At 43.4% G+C, this 20,552-nt stretch overlaps 1 protein-coding gene across 1 annotated transcript in view; it reads left to right on the top strand.

The window, feature by feature from the left end:
* Nucleotides 1-20,552, top strand: part of GFRA3 (GDNF family receptor alpha 3) — a 138,858-nt gene that overhangs the window by 38,717 nt on the left and 79,589 nt on the right. Inside the window, exon 2 of the mRNA XM_086928915.1 lies at nt 4,893-5,153. Coding sequence (XP_086785041.1) covers nt 4,893-5,153 — 261 coding nt within the window. The remainder of the gene's footprint in view (nt 1-4,892; nt 5,154-20,552) is intronic.

The following is a 20,552-nucleotide window of genomic DNA, read 5'->3' as shown; positions in this document are numbered from 1 at the left end:
TTCTGAAAAGGCACCCATGAAATATCCCAATATTTTCTTGTCGCGCAACTAAGTTCAAATCTCCAGAGGAGTGATGATTTGGGTACCCTACGCCCCACAAAGTTTAAAACGAGGGTGGAAAAACTGGGGGGTTTTCCTGTTCAATTTGTACAAAACTTGGTTGGAGCGGCAGCCATAGAGTTGGACTGTAGTTCAAACAACATGGTATTTAATTCTAAGGCCTGTCATTTTTGAAGATGTATATAGCATTTGTCTCCTTCCCACTCTGTTTCCTCTCATTTTTCCATCCTGTTTCTTACGGTAGATTCTTATGCTCATGTTATGTTGGAAAATCTACTTAGACATTGTCAGGGTGGAAACATGAATAGTTGTACAGATTTCTCAATCTCCGGCCATAGACAGCAAAGCTATCCCTCAAGTTATAGAGAAGCCACGGGTTTAAATACTAGGGGTACTGTTCTGATTACAGAGTTCCCAGAAGTTCAGAGAATCTTTAGATTACATTGATTTTACAGACTCCGGCATTATTCGGCAGTAGAGATGATGAATAAAGGTATACACATTTCTCTCTATGCTTATGATTACATGCTTCTTCCCAAGTGAAAGCAATAAAGGTCCACTGCTCAGCACGAACTATCACTCAAACATTAATTTTAAAGGTGGTCCAGAAAGGAAATAAGTTTAACTGAAACATCAGCTTGTAATTTTCGTAAAGCAACATTTATTTTTGCCTCAAAATTAGTTTTTTGTTTTTTTAGTTCATAAATTCAGCTTGACATTTCATGAAAATACAAATATTATGCTTCTAAACATAAGCATTTCATTTTGGAGAAATACACCATGCTCTACCATCTCATATGAGGAATAACCCCCATGAGCCAGCGATAGCCACCAGTTTCGAGGGACTTCCTTCTTTTGCCAAGGATTTGATTCAGAAGCCAAAATGGCAACTACATTCCGGGGTAGCCGTCATTTAGCTGTGTCCGCGTAGGATCCCTAGGAGTAGTTCTGCTATTTATATCATTACGATCACCAGCAGCCAACATGGGGTTAGAAGCACTTCTGATTGTTCGCATTCTAGCTCCATACACGTTTCCTACATACTGCTACTTAAACCATGGTGATGCGCGTCCTGTTACAATCTAACAACATTGTGCATGACACCCAAATGGGCTTTCACCTTCATAGAAGCACTTACTCTTCCCTTAATATAATTGCACTTATATAGCGCTTACTACCCCCGATTAGGTGTCAAAGCACTTTTCCGCGAATAGCACGCTACTCCGGAACCTAAAAAGGATTAGTGGTGAATTAGTATTGAGAAATATGAGATTAATCGGAGCGGTAGTAGTTCAAGATGATTTGTTGAAAGATGACTTCTCTTCAAAACTAATGGACCAGATGAATCTCAAGAATGGTTAAACGCTGGATGGAACATAACTGGGTCAAAATGAACAGAAACAGTGGTTCTTGTCCCGGGCCATAAACGAGTAGTATGGGACTTGATCCTTTAGCCAATGAACTTAGGTACTCAGCCTATTCCCTCAACTATATGAAGAGCCTTGGTTTCAAAATTATGGACGGTTTGAAACTTGAAAACAAATCTTCACAACAGTGGCCACATATTGCTTTGTACTGAAAAAGTTTAAACTGATTCTCAAACTTATCCCACAAGATGCCAAAAGATTAGTGGTTTCTGCCATGACAGGTGCTTGCATAGACCACAGTCTTGGCCTTTATTTGTGCACCCAAAAAGGTCATCTGAGAAGTTTGAAAATGGTAAAAGAAGCAGCTCTTTGAGTCTGCCTGGCCCCTCTTTTCTGGAAGACCTGGCATTTTACTCCTAAAATTACATTGCCTTCTTATCCACAAAAGAGTTGTATTTAAATCGTGTTTATAGCACAAAAGTGCCTATTTGCTGACATCCTCGATTGTCTCAAAGCAAGACTGACCCCTTACCCCACACCTAGGACGTTAGGATCTGCCCAGTCAAATTTTCTTTAAGTGCCACATTTTAAGAACTCCTCAATGGGTGGGAGGGCTTTTTCATCGCTTGTCCCTCAACTCTGGAATCAGCTACCTCTTGAGTGGGTGGTCACTTATTTTCCTAGGTAGGCATGGCAAGGTGGAACTCGCTGTACCTGCCTCTGCATCTTCATTCACACTTGGGGTCTTTTCAGAAGAAATCCATCTACTTGAAACTTAATGTCTTATTACTTACCGGTAATCTTCATTACCCCGATTGGGGTCCTCCCCTTCCCAGTCCTCTACCCTCCCGCCCTCCCGCTGTGTTTGTGTCGGAGTCTTGTTGATAACAGGCATGGCGGTAGGTGGGAGGGGCTTATGTAAGCTTTTGAATGCTGGCGTTGTGATTGGCTGGGTGGAGGCAGGACTGCCTCAAGTTGTAAGGATGGGACGGGGAGGACCCATGAGGGGGTAATATTAGAGACTACACTCTGTCTACAACCAGATTATCAATCTTTTCATGTCAGGATACCACCAGTTAAATTCCATGGTGTTATAAATTGCCATATATCATCAAAAAACGTTTGCCATTTCTTGCTGTCCGTGGTAAAAAAAAGTCATACCTGTGTCATCTCCTCACCCTAGATTACAGCAATTTACTTTATTTCGGTCTCCTTAAATTTTTCTTAATTTTCTTGTAGCTCATAGAAAACTCTGCTGCCCTTCTTATTCTCGGCGTCAGATGCTGTGACCTCAGAGATCACGTAGTAGCCTAAAGAATACAATTTAAATTTAATATATCCCTACCATGCGGTTGAGGCTTTAGGACCCGGTTTCCTGTAGGCCAAGTCTCACCTCTCCGGCTAGTCTTCCCGCCTCACTGTGCTCACTGTACTTAACCTCTGTTGCACCAAAATGGGTCTTAGGTCTTTGTTCTACCTGGCTCCAGATTAATGAAAACCTTTACATGCAGTCTGAGCACTCTTAGTTCTATAAAAACGAAAAATCTGGTATTAAAACTGTAAATTTAAAATTAGACTTGCTGTCCTTCCTTTAACCTTCTACTAGTGTTCAAAACCAGAACACCCTCAAATCAAATCAAAATAAAGATTTGTTTGTCGATTTAAATACCCTAAATAGAGCAACTGGGTCTCTCTCCAAGGGGCACACTGAAACCAGGTGTTTTTTAACGCCTTCAAGAGTGGGTAGAGCTGATATAGCTGCTGCAAATCTTCTGGGAGGAAATTCCACCACGGCTTGCGATGACTGGGAAGATTTTACCCACTGGCTTTTTCTGATGCTTAGCGCATGACCAATTTCAGCGTTTTCCTGGGGTGCTAAGGGGTAAAACAATGCATTGTGTAACTGGGAGTGTTGACAAATAGAGTTTTTTGAGATATAATCAATTTTTTGAATTAAATTCACACAATGCATGCAATTTCCACAGGCATGAAGAAACATAAGCATGCTCTGGTAAATTAAAAACGACTCTGGCGCTGGAATCCGGAAACCCCCGAAGGTTGTTGACAACGGACTTCGAAGTCCCTCCTAGCAGAGTGTTTCCCTGGTATATTTTGTAACCAGCGATGGTTCTACCAATAGTTGACCGATCTTCTTGAGATAACATATCCCAAGATTTACATGGAAACATAAGGCGACAGAGGACTGTGTGATATGATTTACCTTTGTGGCCAGTACAAGCCACTCGTCAAAAATATCCTGGGGCTTTATCTTTCTCTTGAATATCAACATTATCTACCTTAAAGGGATGGTGCCCCAAGCTTTGTGTTTTTAGCCATCGCTCATTACGAATGAGCTATTCATCATGTTTTGGATGGTTAAATATGCCATGGCCTCCTGCGTATGGTCAACAGCAGGTTTTTGGACAATTGATACACAATCTGAGTATCTTATGCAGAATTTGGAAAATCGGCTACAAGATTGACTAGGAGCTGATGTAGAGGCTGAACGTATATGCTGAAAAGAAGTGGGAACAAACAGGAACCTTGATGCATCCCATAGTGGACTGCAATTGTCTTGGCCGATGGATGATCTACGGCCACCTTAGCTTTTCAACCAGGCTGGAAGGAGTTCATCCTCTTTAGTGGCGACCCTGACTCCTTCGACACTGACACCAGTCTGTCCACAAGGTTTTGTGATCAACGGTGTCAAAACCTGTAAGGAGTTCCAGCAATATCAAGATCCCAGAGTCCGCTACCTTCCAAATAGTCTACTGGATATCAATCAATGGGGATTCTGTCCCTCTGTGAGGACGAAAGCCTAGTTTTTTTGGGTGACAAAATGCAGTTCTACTCAACATTCAATTGGAGCTGCATTGTGGCTAAAGAACTCTAGTCCGGATGGAAGATTTGTGGATCCATCTCATCACACACGCTTTTCAGGTGGGGCGAAACCCATGAGCCCTTCATTACTATTGTTGCTCTAACTAATAAATCTGGCCATCTTATTAAAACCCTACTCAGTATGGTGCACAAGCAAGCACCTCGAGATACAGAATAAGATTTAAATAACTCATAATCATAATCTCCCGAAAGGAGATGGTTGAATGATACAGCCGCGCACAGAGTTCAGAATGAAATTAAAGGAGCTCACTCTTGCACTTCCAGGGTGAGTATGATTCTTTGCTGCACTCTTACTGACAGGTTCAACAGTGGGAGTACAGCAGAGCAGTCACCCTCCTCGGCTGGTGGGCCATAAACCCAAACACCCCCGTGGTGGAGCCGCCCCTGACGTTTAATCAACAGTGACTCTTTCTCTGCAAGAACCTGTACTTGTTAGTGGGGACTGTGCCTGCTCATTGTGACTGTACTTGCTTATGGAGAGTGTGTCTGCTTATGGGGTATGTTCCAGTCATGGTGACTCTCCCTGCCCATGGTGACTTTCCCTTATGTCCTTGCTTTCAACAGGTGCCGTGTCCAGCACGCAAATAGACTGCATCAACGCCAAGAGTCTGTGCCTGCAGGAAGCATCCTGCAATGCCAGCTACTACCTGTTTGAGCAGTGCCAGTCTGGTGCCAACCATGGTGAAACGCCGCAGAAGGAATGCCTGGAAGCCAAAAGAACACTCCACCGAAGCTCCCTTGGGATGTGCAAGTGTCCACGCACGATTAGCCGAGAGAAGCAGTGCCTGGGGATCTACTGGGCTGTTCACCCAGACTTCACCTCAGGTAAAGGATATCCTGGGGTGAGGGTGGGGGTGGATTTTACATCTTTACCCCAGGGGAACAGACACCCTTATGTGATGACCTGGGAATGGAGTCCAGTGATGGCTTCAGTCCACTAGGCTCTGCAACGCATCTTCACCCTGTGTAATGATGAACAAACCTCGTCTGGTCCAAATCTGGTGTTAATAAAGGCTGGTATTTACCAAAGAATGCTTGCAGAGTCCAGTGGCGACTGCCAAAAGTAAGAGCGGTGGGGGGGCGGGTGGGGCGGGGTTGGGGGAAGTCGACAGACGACGGAATAGGTCAAATAAAATAAATAAAACCATTTACCTTGCGCTCACTGCATTGCGGAGTCAGCAATGCACGCAAGAGAAGTGGTTTCATTTATTGTTTCATTTAATTTTACCTATCCCGTCGTCTGTCTCATTCCCTCCCGCCCCACCACTCTTGTCTGTGCCGGCTGCCACTGGCAGAGTCCCGCATGGTGTGTGGTTCTTCTCTGGTGGTGTCCATGCACTCTGTCAGTGGCGGTCGGCACAGGCAAGAGCGGTAGGATGGGGGCGGGGTGGGGGTGTCGATGGGATAAGTAAAAAGAAATAAAACCACTTAACTTGCGTTCGCCTCATCTAGTGGTTTTATTTATTTATTTTATTTAATTTTTACCTATCCCATCATCTGTCGACTTACCCCACCCCACCCCACCCTCAGCCTCACCACTCTTACCATGTGCCAGCTGCCCCTGCACTCTGTTTATCGCCCAGTGGTTTCAAGACAGTTAAGTCTGGATTTCTTATTGCTGGACCTCGCTGTGACGAGGCGACGGCTTCCTTAAAATGGTGGCGGCCATTGCTTGATTGTGTATTATATTATGGTATCGCCTAATGTTTACCCTGAAATCCCCCTTGGGTTCACAGAACACCCACAGGGGCCATGCAGCTGTTATCCAACGCTATATCATGTCAGGTTATGCTATTCTGCTTTGTATATCACATGGAAAATCTGATGTGGTGCGGCCAGGGACTGTATCATGAACAGCCGCGCAGGCGCAGTGCAGATCTGATCGCTTATTTTTATGTTTTTTCCACTGTCTGAAGTGCATTCATTTAATCAGTTATTTCTCTGAGTTAGTACATGATTTTCAGATGGCGCAGCTTGGGAGGAGCCAGAAGGGTGTTCTGAGGCAAAAGAAACAGAAAGAGTGCTTCTGAACTGTAGTCTGAAAATCATGCACCAACTCAGAGATAAATTAATGTACTTTAGACAGTGAAAGCACATAAAAATATGTGCTGGGCCGTGCTCTCTGCCAGTGCAACTGTTCATTATACAGATATTTAAGAGGGTGATCCCATTAAAGTGAATAGAAAAGAAAACACTGTTGGAGGGAGTTGCAGGTTTGCAAAGCAGGTACCCGTACAGAAGTCAATGGAGGCATACTGCCTTTTAGGAGGGTGAATAGTATTCAAAAGAGGGTGACACCTGCCAAAAGAGAGTGAGATGAAATGTTTAATAGAAGCTGACAAGGTGTCTTCTATCTGAGTACCATTTTATTTGATATATACCCACACTTATAAAATCCATCGACTCTAAAGGGCACAGGAGTAGCGGTAAGTGGTATTTAAAAGCACAGGGCCTTATATAGCAGAAGGCGTTAAAGGGACAGCTGCCAAAAAAAAAGCTGGATGCTCTCCTGCCCTCCTCTGCCTCTACATGGCTCATTAGTAGTGCAGAGAATTCAAAGTTTCTGGTGGGGGAACTGATAGAGCGCGCGGGTCACCCGGGTCACTAGATTTCCACATTTTCCACGCACTGGGCCCTGGCGTGCATATGATGACCGTGTTTCGCAATGAACCGGGTGAAAACCTCTATCACGCTACTATCAGTAATCGAGTGGTTGACTCATACACCACTCACTATTCATGTACCTGACTTACCACAGGCACATTACTCCTGACAGATCAGGAGCTAGCAGTGGACAGGTGATAAGGGTTTTCCAAAAAAGGAGAAAATTCTACTATACACATTTAATACCTTTAGTATTTACTTTAATGTATAATGACCACAGACACCTTGATGGTTTTAAGGGTTTTTATATAGTATAAGTTTAGAACGAAAATGCCATTATAAGTAGGCAAATGCAAAGTAATACATCAAGGATTAGTATCAGGACCAGGATATAACTATGGATGAGAGTGAGTATCATAGAGTAAAAGGGAACACTATAGGGCATGAATCATAATGAACATTTATCTAATACAGTTTAATCTAGGGCAAGGACGTGAGAAAAACCTAATGTGTGACCTAATAATTTTATACTACTTCCTAAACCTTATGCTATCTTTCTAACTTCACGGCAACCATACTAAGGGAAAGGGAATAAGTGGAACAATCTAGATAAACAGTCGGGTTTAACAATGTCCTAAAGGAAGGGTAAAAGTGGAACATTTACTAATAATCAATTGCATGAAATTACATTCAAAGGAGAAATGGAGAATATCACAGGCAAGATTGCTTTAATTAGAAGAGGAAAATTAAGGGTATAGTATAGACAGACACCTATGCCAATATTTACCTAAGTGAGAATGAGGACTAACCCTGGCCACGGGTCAGTTGGGAAAGAACGGGACAAGGACCCTCAAGGATTCAGGAAATACCAGAAGGTGAGCAGGTACAGCTCATGGACAGTCAGGACAGGATACCCCTCAGGTCTGGGTCAGGACTGGGTTCACCAAGGCACGACCAACCCCTCACAGCATCGGATGCAACGCCAGCGTTACCCCCTCTTCTGCACGGAATCCGCCAATAACCCCGATTGGGTTTTCGAATCTCCCAGCAAAGTGCTTCGCTTAGCACTTAGGACAAATTTCCACCCCTTGGAGTTTGTGGAAAGTTTCAGGCAGAATGCTCCGCAGCACTCTGTATCAGGCACCTATAGAGTTCGTAGGGTCAGTGACAGGTCTGCTACTCGGACAAGTCGGACAATTTCTCTAAGCTAAGCTAGGCTATATGTACAGTTTTAAGTCCCCAAGACCACCCATAAATGTTGCAAAATGACAAAGTCCCATCTTCTGATTGGTCAAGGGAGGTGGTTTAAGACATTTGTCACCACCTATATTTCTATTACGTATTTCACGTGACATTACCCTCCCCCTAGCATCTGGGTTCCCAGGCATACGTGTGGGAAAGTACAATAGTGAAGAAAAGGTTTGCAACATTGTTGCACATTTCAGAATAAAAATAGCAGGTCTTCAAGGGCGAAGGTGCGCCTGGAAAGGACAGTCCCCTTTTCAATGGCCAATTGGCCAGGTTCCATTGCTGCACGTCCCAGATCTTTGATCACGTGATGAGGGATACGTCAGCTTCAAAATGGATCCCATCCCCACTTCAAGGCCCTCATTTACGCGGTACATGAAAAGTAAGCGAAATCAAATTAATAACACAGAATAAAATGAATACACTGTACACCATGACCAACTACTCTTAATTCCTTATTTTATAATACTTATAGCATTAAGAGTTAGTGCAGAAAAGATGCATAGACAAAAAGCGGCTTAAGATAGCATGAAGCATGATTAGTGACAAGCGGCCATTTTAACACCACTGCGCATGAGCGAACTTTTCCCTCCAGATTACGAGTGCGTCACATCACATGGGTATGACCGACGCATGCGCAGACTGGATTTCTGCAAAGCGGCCATTTTATTAATGTGCAAGCTTGATTACGATGAAAAAACACATAGGCAAGCCTCCTAGGGACACCCGTGTGTTGGGGAAATACAAATAAATGACAACCAATCAGAGTTAGTACAGTTATGATTTAAGGCGAGGTTCATGAAAGAGAGCAAGTCGCGTTACGTGCGAATCCTTGCTCCATCAATCCCCTCTTTGATGATATTTACTATCATCACTACACATGAAAACAGATGCCAACTTCATTCATCCAATTCATCCATCTCAATCTCAATGAACTTATTGTTGAGCTTTCTCTCCGCCTCTCTGTGTGTATGATTGTTCTTTATTTTCTTATATATCTGGTTTCTTAATTCTTCTAATTCTAATTCTTCAGCCTTTCGCTTTCCTCTTTTATTTACTATATATTTTCTGCATTTCTGGCACTTGCAACAGATGAATATGATCAGAACAATCAAACCTATTCCAGCTATTGGCATCAGTATTTTCCATATAAGACTTTTACCTAAGTTAGAGAACCAACTACCTACAGAGGAGAGACCATCAGTCAGTCTCTTCCAGGCACTGTCAACCTCTAATGGTTTGAGTTCTTTTTCCAAATTAGTAATGTTTCTTATATACTTCTTAATTTCGACACTTTTATCAGGAATGTAAGTGCAACAATGTTGTGCCCTCAGCATCCTGCAGACTCCGCCCTCTTTTGCCAATAAGGTATCAAGAGCAAGGCGATTCTGTAAAACCATTGATCTGATCGCAACCATTTCGGTATTGATCATCAGAAATCCAGCAGCAGTGTCAGTTGATAACCGATCCACTACTGTAGATAATTTGCAGATTCTATGAGTATTCCGAGCTACCCCCATTCCAGGTATCAGTGCACTAAAGATATCACCTATAATTTCTCCTACACTTTCACGTTTTCTACGCACTAAGCCATTAGTAATCTCATTGCTTCCAGCTGCATTGTTCACATGGTATATTTTCGGAAAGACAATGCCAAAGTAGCAGCTTCCATACCAGTGATCCGGCAATTTGAAATAAGCCTTGTTTCCACATATATAATAAATTCCTGGAAACACAGGTTCTGACCCATTTTTGAAACCCCAACCTCCAATTACCTTGTAATTATGTTCACACTCGCTGGAACCAATGAATACATTGTTATAATAACTAGTCTTTTCTCTATGAAGACAGAGTTTCCCTTTCCGTTCAAAATCCAGCAACAGAGCAGGAGTAACTTCGCTTTGTGAGGTGTTATCCATGTTTTCTGCCCATCTAGGGGTTCTGTTCTGTTCGTCATTTGCCTTTTTCTGAAACTTTTCCCTTCTCTTCTCTGCCATTTTCAAGAACATTTTCTCTTGTGCATGTAAGGAACACGTCAAGTTGTCTCTACGAGCTTCATTCAGATCTATGTCACCTATTGTCAGGAAGTATTCTCCCATGTAGCGAGTCACTCCACCAAGTGTATGTACAAGGTTCAGATTCCCTCGAATAGGGAGTTCTGAAAAGATAACGTCAGTGTTCGAGTAATAATACTGTAAAGTGCTTCTATAAAATAAACTAGCTAAAATACTACAGGAAATTCCATAGGTCAGGGGTAAATGGTGGTATGTCACGCCTTCAGCTACTGAAGTAGGTAGCATCATGCAGACATAGCAATCTTCTATTTCCATAGCTTCTACATAGTGCACTAAAAGGTTTGCGAAAACATTTAAGTGTGTCCTGTTCTTCATTTGGTGATAATGTAGTTCTCCCTCATCTGATGCTTCTAAGTCAGGTCGTGTATGTCTCAGACTCATTGCATTGTCACGTCTTTCTACTCTTCGTGGTGTTTCTTCAGTATGTACAACTTCTGCGTCTTGTGTCGTCAAGTCTGTAGGATATATGTTAGGGTCTTTGCTTATCATAAAAGGTATAAACACTGTTAATCCTATCCATATCATTACTAGTACCACTATACTACAGATGCATATTTTACAGCATGTCTTGCAACAGCTAAATCTGGACCTTCCAGTGACATTTGAATCAGACATTTTATCTTACAGGTGGCGTTTTCCAACCCCTCTTCGTTTCTTCTCAGCAGAGGTTTTACTTCGCTTCACCTCAAGGAGGGTCTTCGTCAGAACTCCGATCAGCAATGGACCCTTCGTCGCTTTTGCCACAAGCTTCGGGCTCATCAATTTCTTCCAACACCAAATAGGTCCACTCAGGGCTTCGATACAGTCTGTTCGGTTTCTTTACTCTGCCGCCCTTTCGGATGGACTTTCCTCGGGCTTCTTTTCCTTCACTTTCAGCCCTTTTTCGGTCCTTTAGTTTTTCTTCGACTGTTTTTATTCTTATTCTTAGTCTTTTTACATATCGGGGTTCATCCTTCTTTTCGATCCTGTTTGTAGTCGAGGAAACTTGCTCTTCCTCGTGAACTCTTTTGCTTTTTCTTCTTTGTCGCACTATTGCTTCAGCAGTGTCTTTTTCCCTTCCTGTCTGACTAGTTCCAGGTCTTTCATCTATTTCTTCTGCCTGGTCCTTAAGCTGACCTAGTTCAGGTTTAGACTGTATTTGATCTTCGTTTGTGAGTGATTCACCGGACTCTTCTTCCTGAACACGTTCATCTATTACTAACTGGCCTTGTTCATGCTCTTCGATCTCTTGATTTTCTTCCGCATGAACTTCTGCTTTGACTACTATCTGTCCCTTTCCAGTCTCCTCTGTCTCAGAAGGAGTGTCGATGACTTGATCTGTCCCTACCTGGCCTATTCCCTGATCAGATTTTATGATGGCTTTGATGATCTGACCTTCTCCTTCTTATTGGATCAAGAACCTGGTCATCAGCAGGAAACCATTCAACTTCTTGACTTGTGCCTGGTAGTTCGATGTCAGCGGGATCCGGACCCTCTTCTGGAGTCTCCTCAGCTGGACCACCTTCGGCTTCAGTCGCGTTTTCTCCAGTCACCTTCTTCGTGTGACTTGCATGGATCCACTTTGGTACACCAGCACACTTCACAGCAGTTGTGGTGACAAGGATCACTTGTCGAGGCCTGCCCCACTTCGGTCCAAGGCAACTCGTCCGGGTGTGTTTCTTTAACACCACCCAATCACCTGGTCTCAGATTGTGTGCTGGAGTTGTAGGCCATTCGACAGCAGTCTCTCCAATCTGGTGAGAGATAGAACGCACTTGGTCACCCAACTGCCTGCAGTACTCTAGCACCATATCATCAGAAATACTTAGCAGTTTGTGTCCAGGTACCCATGCCTGTCGCATCATTCTTCCCATCAGCACTTCATGGGGGCTCAGGCCTGTCTTTCTGTTTGGAATGCTTCTCAAGCTCATCAGCACCATGGGCAAAGCTTCTATCCAATTCATTTTTGTGGAGTCACACAGTTTTGCCAGCCTGGACTTGAGAGTGCCGTTTATCTGCTCAACTATTCCAGAAGCCTCTGGATGATAGGCACAGTGCAGCCTTTGCTCCATTTTGAATGCTTTGCAGAGTTCTTTTAGGACTTCGTTTGAAAAATGTCCACCTTGGTCTGTTTCAATTGTCTCAGGAATTCCAAAGCGTGGTATCAGTTCCCTAAGTAATAATTTAGCTACAGTCAGGGCATCATTCTTCTTTGCTGGGTAAGCCTCCACCCACCGGGAAAACAAGCAAACTATGACCAGGACATATCTATATCCTTTGCACAGGGGCATTGTTATGAAGTCTGCCTGCATCCTAATGAAGGGACCTTCTGCTCTCCCAATGGTACTTTGTTCCACTACTGTCTTCTTTCCTGCATTGAACTGTTGACACACTAAACACCTCTGACAAAGTTTGTCTGCTGTGCTCCTGAATTTTGGACTGTAGAACACCTTTTCAAACATTCGGCACATGGCATCCCTCCCAATATGTGTTGGTTCATGTATTATCCGTGCCATTGCGGTAACCAGTCGTTCAGGTAGTACAGGCTTACCAGTCACGTGAACCACAACACCATCTCCTTCCCTTGGTTGACATTCATCCTGCCTCCACATGTCCTTTTCTTTCCTGTCTGTGGTCTGTTGTAGTTCTCTTAATTCATCCCATGTTCCCAATCTTTCAAACAACATCAGTTGGCAGCTGCTTTCACCTCCCCATAATTTAATTAGGAGGGACATTTTGTGTCGGGCGCAGTACTGGGCAATTTGGTCAGCATATCTGTTTCCGGCTGTCACCTCGTCATTTCCAGATCGGTGAGCCGCACACTTGACCACAGCCAATTCTTTGGGCAATTGGATGGCTTCTAGTAAGTTTTGTACTGGTTTTCCATTTCGGATAGGAGAACCTGAGGAAGTCATGAATTCTCTTTGCAACCAGAGCTGGCCGAAGTCATGAACAACCCCATAACAGTACTGACTGTCAGTATAAACAGTTACCCTTTTGTTTTTCCCAATTTTACAAGCTCTTGTTAGAGCAATGAGCTCCGCTACTTGAGCAGATTTAACTTCGCAAAGATAGGAAGCTTCCAGGGTCTTTTCCAAAGTGACTACAGCATAGGCAGCACTCAAACCTCCATTCTCATGTCTCAAGCATGAACCATCCACAAACATTTTGAGGTCTTCATCAACCAAGGCCACTTCTCTGATATCAGGGCGGGGTTTTGTGCTAAATTCAGTCAAGTCTATGCAGCTATGGTCAATTTCATCTCCTGCCTCTACATCAATGGGAAGGGGCAATAGAGTGGCGGGGTTTAGAGTATTACATCGGGAGATTATTACATTTTCTGCACCAATGAGAATCCTCTCATACTTAGTCAGCCGACTAGGGGTGAGATACTGTGTCTTGGTTCGAGTGAGCAAGATCACAACTGAATGTGGAACAAATACAGTGACAGGATGTCCCATCACAATGTTCTCACTCTGCTCTAGGCTTGTACAGGTAGCAGCTACTGCTTTCAGGCACCCAGGTAATCCAGCAGCCACTGGATCTAGGGCGGCCGAAAAGTAGGCCACGGGACGTCTAATCAGACCATGTTCCTGGGTTAAGACCGAGAGCGCACAATTGTCTCTCGTGTCACAGAACAATTCAAAGTTCTTGGAATAGTCAGGCATTCCTAATGCAGGAGCTGTGCACAGACAATTTCGCAATGTTACCCATGCAGTCATGCATTCATCATTCCAACAAACTGGGTCTTCCGCTCCTTTCTTTGTCATGTTAATCAAGGGTTTAGCTATAGCTGCGAAACCCACGATCCACTGTCTGCAGTACCCAACAACTCCTAGGAACATTCTTACTTCTTTCTGGGTTACTGGTAGTGACATTTCTCGAATTATTTTAATTCTTTCTGTAGTGACTTTCCTGATCCCTTTCTCTATCTGGTGCCCCAGATATTTTACTGAGGTTTTGCAGAACTGTAATTTGTCTGGTGAGACCTTATGTCCTCCTTTTCCTAGGTGATTCAGCAAGGCAATGGTATCAGTGACACAGTCGTCTTGACTTCTAGATGCTACCAGCAGGTCATCTATGTACTGTACCAGGACAGACTCTTTGGGCAGTACTAAGGATTCAAGACATTTCTTTAGAATCTGGTTGAAAATCGATGGACTTTCGGTGTACCCCTGGGGGACACGATTCCAGACATAGACCTGGCTGTTGAATTCAAAACTGAAAAGGAATTTGCTTTCTGGATGCAATGGGATGGAAAAGAACGCATGGCACAAGTCTATGACAGTGAACCATTCCGCATCCCAAGGAATTTGATACAGTATTACTGCGGGGTTTGGCACTATGGGACAGCAAGGTACTACAATTTGGTTTACCTTGCGCAGGTCCTGCACTACCCTATATTTTCCGCTAGGCTTCTTAATTCCAAGTATGGGTGAATTACAGGGACTACTCATCACTTCCTGAATGATGTTTGCTTTGAGCAATCTGTTTAATTCCTTTGCGACTCCTTCTTTCACTTCTGCACTCATTTTATACTGTTTGGTATTTGGGTATACAGCATTTGCTTTTATAGTTATTTTAACTGGGTCTACATTTGCCATTAAGCCTACATCTTTTCCAGTAAAATCCCAAACTTCAGGTATTACGCTTGATTGCAGTTCTTCAGGTAGACTTTCAATGGACATGGGCTTAATTTCTGTGTCGGGCCTCAGTAACATCAATTTATATAGGCCATCTTCATCTGGGGTCTGGATTTCAACACCATTTGGTGAGCAAAAGATGGTGCAACGCATTTTGCACAGCAAATCTCGTCCTAGTAGATTTACGGGACTGGAATCACAGACCACAAATCTGTGCATTTCCTTGAAATTTCCTATGGAAATTTCCATAGGTTCTGTTACCGGAGTACTGATTATTTGATTAGAAACTCCCACTACTTGGATAGCTTCTCCCGAGAGGGGTAGGTTAGGAACATCCGCTGTTCTCACAGTGGAACGGGTAGCACCAGTGTCCAATAGAAAGGTGACATCTGTCCCTTCAACCTTTCCTTCAATGTATGGTCCAGTCTGGTCTACCGGTAAGGAGGCGCCAAGCACGCACTCCTTGTCCTCCCCTCTCAGGCCTCGTCAGTATTGATCATCGCAGAGAAAAGTATCATTTAACAGGTACTGTGGAATGGGTGCATTTCTTTCATTCTCTCCTTCCCACACTTCGACCCTTTCATTCTGTTGACCCTGATTCCTATAATTCTGTCTAGGTGCGCGTGGCACCGGGGGTTGATTTACCTGCTGTTGGGTCTTTTGGATCCCCTCTTTCTGCACCTGTGGATTTAAACCATTTACGGGGACATTACCAGCCTGCAAGTGCGGACATTTATCTCTCCAATGCCCCATGTGACCACATCCGTGACAGGGAAATTTTTCCATAGCCTCTTCCCTACTCATTTTTACCCGGGGCCTGCCTCCACCCCCAGCATTCGGATTTGGAGCATTATTACTGTTAGTCATTTTACTTAACTGTTTTTCTTGTTGTTCAGCTAACTTCACCTGAGCCCACATTACTTTCTCCTTTAGGGCTTTCTTTTTGTTCTCGATCTCATCTTCGCAGTATTTGGCATATTTGAGAACATCATCAATGGGTTTCCCTTGCCAACTGATTTTGTTATCCCTAATCCACTGGGATATTTCAGGTCTCAATCCTAACACGAATCGATAACAGAAATGTGTCATATCCTTCATGTCCACATTATCGATTCCACTGTAAGTTTTGAAGACCTGCAGTAACCTTTCATAATAGGAGTGGACTGATTCATCACGCTCTTGGGTAGTTCTATCTATGCGGGTCCAATCAGTTTCTTTTGCGGGCACCTTCTTCTTGAGGTACTGTATGACTTGCTCATACTTCCTCATTACTTCAGGTGCAGGAGCTCCTGTTTTCTCGTCTCTCGCATATTCTTCGCTAGGCCAATCAATTTCAATTTTGCAGTCGGTCCACAAATCTACAGGGACCACAATGTCGAAAAAACCATCCAGGTCTTTCAGAAGACATTTCTGAACTTTTATGAAGCGTTCGACCTGTCGGTACCAATCGACTGGTTTCTCCCGTAATTTTGGAAAGTCATTAGTAAATGATACTATATCTTGTCTGGACCAAGGGACATGGACATATTTTCCCCCTGGGACTTCTCTCATGGGACATAATTTTTCTGGTTTGTCAGCTTCTTGTAGGACGTACTCAGCAGTCCGTGGTCTCTCCTTGCTATCCTCCTTTTTCTTTGCCCACCTGGCTTTCCACTTGTCTAGATCTCCCCATTTCTGTGCTAAGTTTATCAGTTCTTTAATCTGCGTCTTCTTCCCTGCGGTATTCAGGTTCTCTAGATCTTTGTCTGAAAATTCTACCCTGTAGGATTTCTGTAGTACCTTGGATCTGCTGATATCTATTCCCATACATACTGCCGTGTCCATTAATTTGTCATAGTATATTTTTGCGTTCCTAGTAAGGTGTTTGCACATGAACAACAACTCATCTTCCTCCCGGACATTCAATCGTTCTAAACCCACATTCCCTGCGCTCAGTTCCTCTAGCTCTATTCTTAGCTTATAAATATCTAGTGGTTTCGGATGAGGGGTTCCCTTTTCTAATTCTCGGGTCCATCTTTCTATTTCCTCGGGAGTTACCACTGTCGCACTTTGAGTTCCTGATGAAGACTCTATTAGTACGTCTTTGTTCCCAGTCTGAGTTCCCATTCGAGACATACTAGGTCCCTGTTCCCTATTAGGCAGATCCATCAAGGAAGCCATGGACTCACATTCACTTGCTTGGTCATCAATAATGAGTGGTTCCCTTCTGGGCGGGGGCATCATCGGGGTTATGACTGGAGTTTTTGGAGTATTCATTCTGTCCCCATATAGGGGAAAAACTGGACCAATGGTTACTGGAATCGTCAGTGCTTCAGGATTTGGATTAATCTGAGCTATGGCATGTATGAGATCATTCCGCTGTCCTCTCAGGGCATCCCTTTCCTGCTCGTGTAATACTCGATTCATGGGGGGATCCTGTATCATTTGGGGTACTAGAGAAGGATATAAATTCGGAGCAGATGGAGTGGATAAAACTGATCTTTCCTCACCAAAGGGGTTGTAATTCGGGACCACGGGGTCTGGTCTACCAAATCCCTCTCCTCCCGCTCTTTTCTGTTCTATCCCTGTGGAATCGGCTTCACTAGTGCTTCTTCTTCCTGAAGGTCTCAATGGAGTAGTTAAGCTTTGAGATCTGGTGTCTTCATTATACGGCGGGGGACCTTTCATAAATAAGTCCTCTAAAAATTCATCTTCCGATTCACCCAGGGGCATCATGTGTCGGGTTTTCTCAGTACATTTCTTCCCTCCCACCATTTCATTAGCTCCTAACATGGGGAATAACCCTTCTACCATCATATTTTGTCTCCACTGTTTCAATTTCTGCTCCTTGGTTTCTTTTACCATTTTTGGATACCATCGGGTCACTCCCTTGTCCATTCGGGGTCTGTCTCGCTCTAGAGCCTCAATTTCCCATTCCTCTAAAGCTTCATACTGAGTTAATCTAGGTCTGGGATGTAATTCATTCATTCGGGTCCTCAGGTTAAATAGGATTCTCCCGTTAAAAGTACCATCAATGGGAAAAGCTAAAACTCCATCCTCCGCAGTGTACTTTACCCAGTTCTCTAACCATACACAGGTATGATACCCTTTTTCTAACATCATGAAAGAGGCTGGAGTATTTGGCGGAGGAATGATCACGCCCTCCCTAGTTCGTACGGGTTTGTCAGTTTTGAAGAAATTCTTTATTTTGCTGGCAAATGACATTTTTCTCTTTCCTCCGTACATGTTGTGAGGTCTGCCTTTGCTCATCAACTCTTTATGACACCCTAGATTTCGTGGATCAGGCAGAAAATCAGGGTACCACATACACCGCTCGTAACAATCTATAAGCTCGGTGCGGAAATTTTTTACTTCGTTTGTGCTTCCAATGCTAGTGCGACTCCAATTTCTCAACAACCAATCAGTGCAGAGGTTGCAAAGGTTCTCGACCAATGGGTGTGCGGCCTTTTCGCGAGACGCGTTCTCACGCTCAGGCACTCACCCCTCCCTTACAATTTCGGCTTCACTACACACCCGCTGGTTTAACCAATACCAGCGCGGCACGGAGTGACGTCAGAGCAGCCCTTCGACTGTCTCCCTCCTTTAAAAGGTAACGGAAACTTTGTATTTTCTCTAAGGTGCTATTGTTTATTTTAGTCAACAACGTGTAACATTCGCCATTGTGTAGGAGTGTTCTAAAGAGATAGAAAGTTCTTCTTTTACTACAAGTAAACCACTTCTGTCTACTTTTCATACACTTCGGATAGACTTCTTTTGCCTACCCTCACGCAAGCATTAGAAAACCTGCTATTACCCAGTCTCATCCACTTCTTTCCGGGATATATACTAAGCCTGGGGTTCGTCAGCGTTTCCCTTTGCTATCATACAAGCTCCGATGACTCTATTACTCCCTTAGTGTGACCCTTACTAGGTGATATCAGACCAAGGTTTCTATCAGCAGTCCCGTTACTGTCATTCACTCAGTTTTTCTGAAAAGACCTAATTAGCGCTTCCAGTTCCACTTGAACCATGCACTAACCTTTCCTCCCTACAAATGACCTCAGAACGCGATGGATTCTACTCACCATCCGTTATACAATTCCCCGGGGATTTCAGACAACACTCAACAATCACACACAATTGGTTAATAAAACATATAATATTTAGCAGCAATACATATATAAAATCATTTAAAACAATTTTGAAATCGATTTCTTTTGCAAAAATATTAAGTAACACAATCAATATTACAAAAAACAATTTTAGCAGCACATTTATTTTTCACGGTTTATTTTCTAACTATCTTATCTACCTATCTTACTAGTCCTAACCATTCCTCTGCTTACCAGAAATTACTGATAGAGCGCGCGGGTCACCCGGGTCACTAGATTTCCAAATTTTCCACGCACTGGGCCCTGGCGTGCATATGATGACCGTGTTTCGCAATGAACCGGGTGAAAACCTCTATCACGCTACTATCAGTAATCGAGTGGTTGACTCATACACCACTCACTATTCATGTACCTGACTTACCACAGGCACATTACTCCTGACAGATCAGGAGCTAGCAGTGGACAGGTGATAAGGGTTTTCCAAAAAAGGAGAAAATTCTACTATACACATTTAATACCTTTAGTATTTACTTTAATGTATAATGACCACAGACACCTTGATGGTTTTAAGGGTTTTTATATAGTATAAGTTTAGAACGAAAATGCCATTATAAGTAGGCAAATGCAAAGTAATACATCAAGGATTAGTATCAGGACCAGGATATAACTATGGATGAGAGTGAGTATCATAGAGTAAAAGGGAACACTATAGGGCATGAATCATAATGAACATTTATCTAATACAGTTTAATCTAGGGCAAGGACGTGAGAAAAACCTAATGTGTGACCTAATAATTTTATACTACTTCCTAAACCTTATGCTATCTTTCTAACTTCACGGCAACCATACTAAGGGAAAGGGAATAAGTGGAACAATCTAGATAAACAGTCGGGTTTAACAATGTCCTAAAGGAAGGGTAAAAGTGGAACATTTACTAATAATCAATTGCATGAAATTACATTCAAAGGAGAAATGGAGAATATCACAGGCAAGATTGCTTTAATTAGAAGAGGAAAATTAAGGGTATAGTATAGACAGACACCTATGCCAATATTTACCTAAGTGAGAATGAGGACTAACCCTGGCCACGGGTCAGTTGGGAAAGAACGGGACAAGGACCCTCAAGGATTCAGGAAATACCAGAAGGTGAGCAGGTACAGCTCATGGACAGTCAGGACAGGATACCCCTCAGGTCTGGGTCAGGACTGGGTTCACCAAGGCACGACCAACCCCTCACAGCATCGGATGCAACGCCAGCGTTACCCCCTCTTCTGCACGGAATCCGCCAATAACCCCGATTGGGTTTTCGAATCTCCCAGCAAAGTGCTTCGCTTAGCACTTAGGACACATTTCCACCCCTTGGAGTTTGTGGAAAGTTTCAGGCAGAATGCTCCGCAGCACTCTGTATCAGGCACCTATAGAGTTCGTAGGGTCAGTGACAGGTCTGCTACTCGGACAAGTCGGACAATTTCTCTAAGCTAAGCTAGGCTATATATACAGTTTTAAGTCCCCAAGACCACCCATAAATGTTGCAAAATGACAAAGTCCCATCTTCTGATTGGTCAAGGGAGGTGGTTTAAGAC

The sequence above is a fragment of the Lissotriton vulgaris genome, chromosome 7, assembly GCF_964263255.1.
Source record: "Lissotriton vulgaris chromosome 7, aLisVul1.2, whole genome shotgun sequence".
NCBI classification, from domain to species: Eukaryota; Metazoa; Chordata; class Amphibia; order Caudata; family Salamandridae; genus Lissotriton; species Lissotriton vulgaris.
Note: the sequence above shows the minus strand (reverse complement) of the source record. Positions and strands in the feature narration are given on the sequence as shown.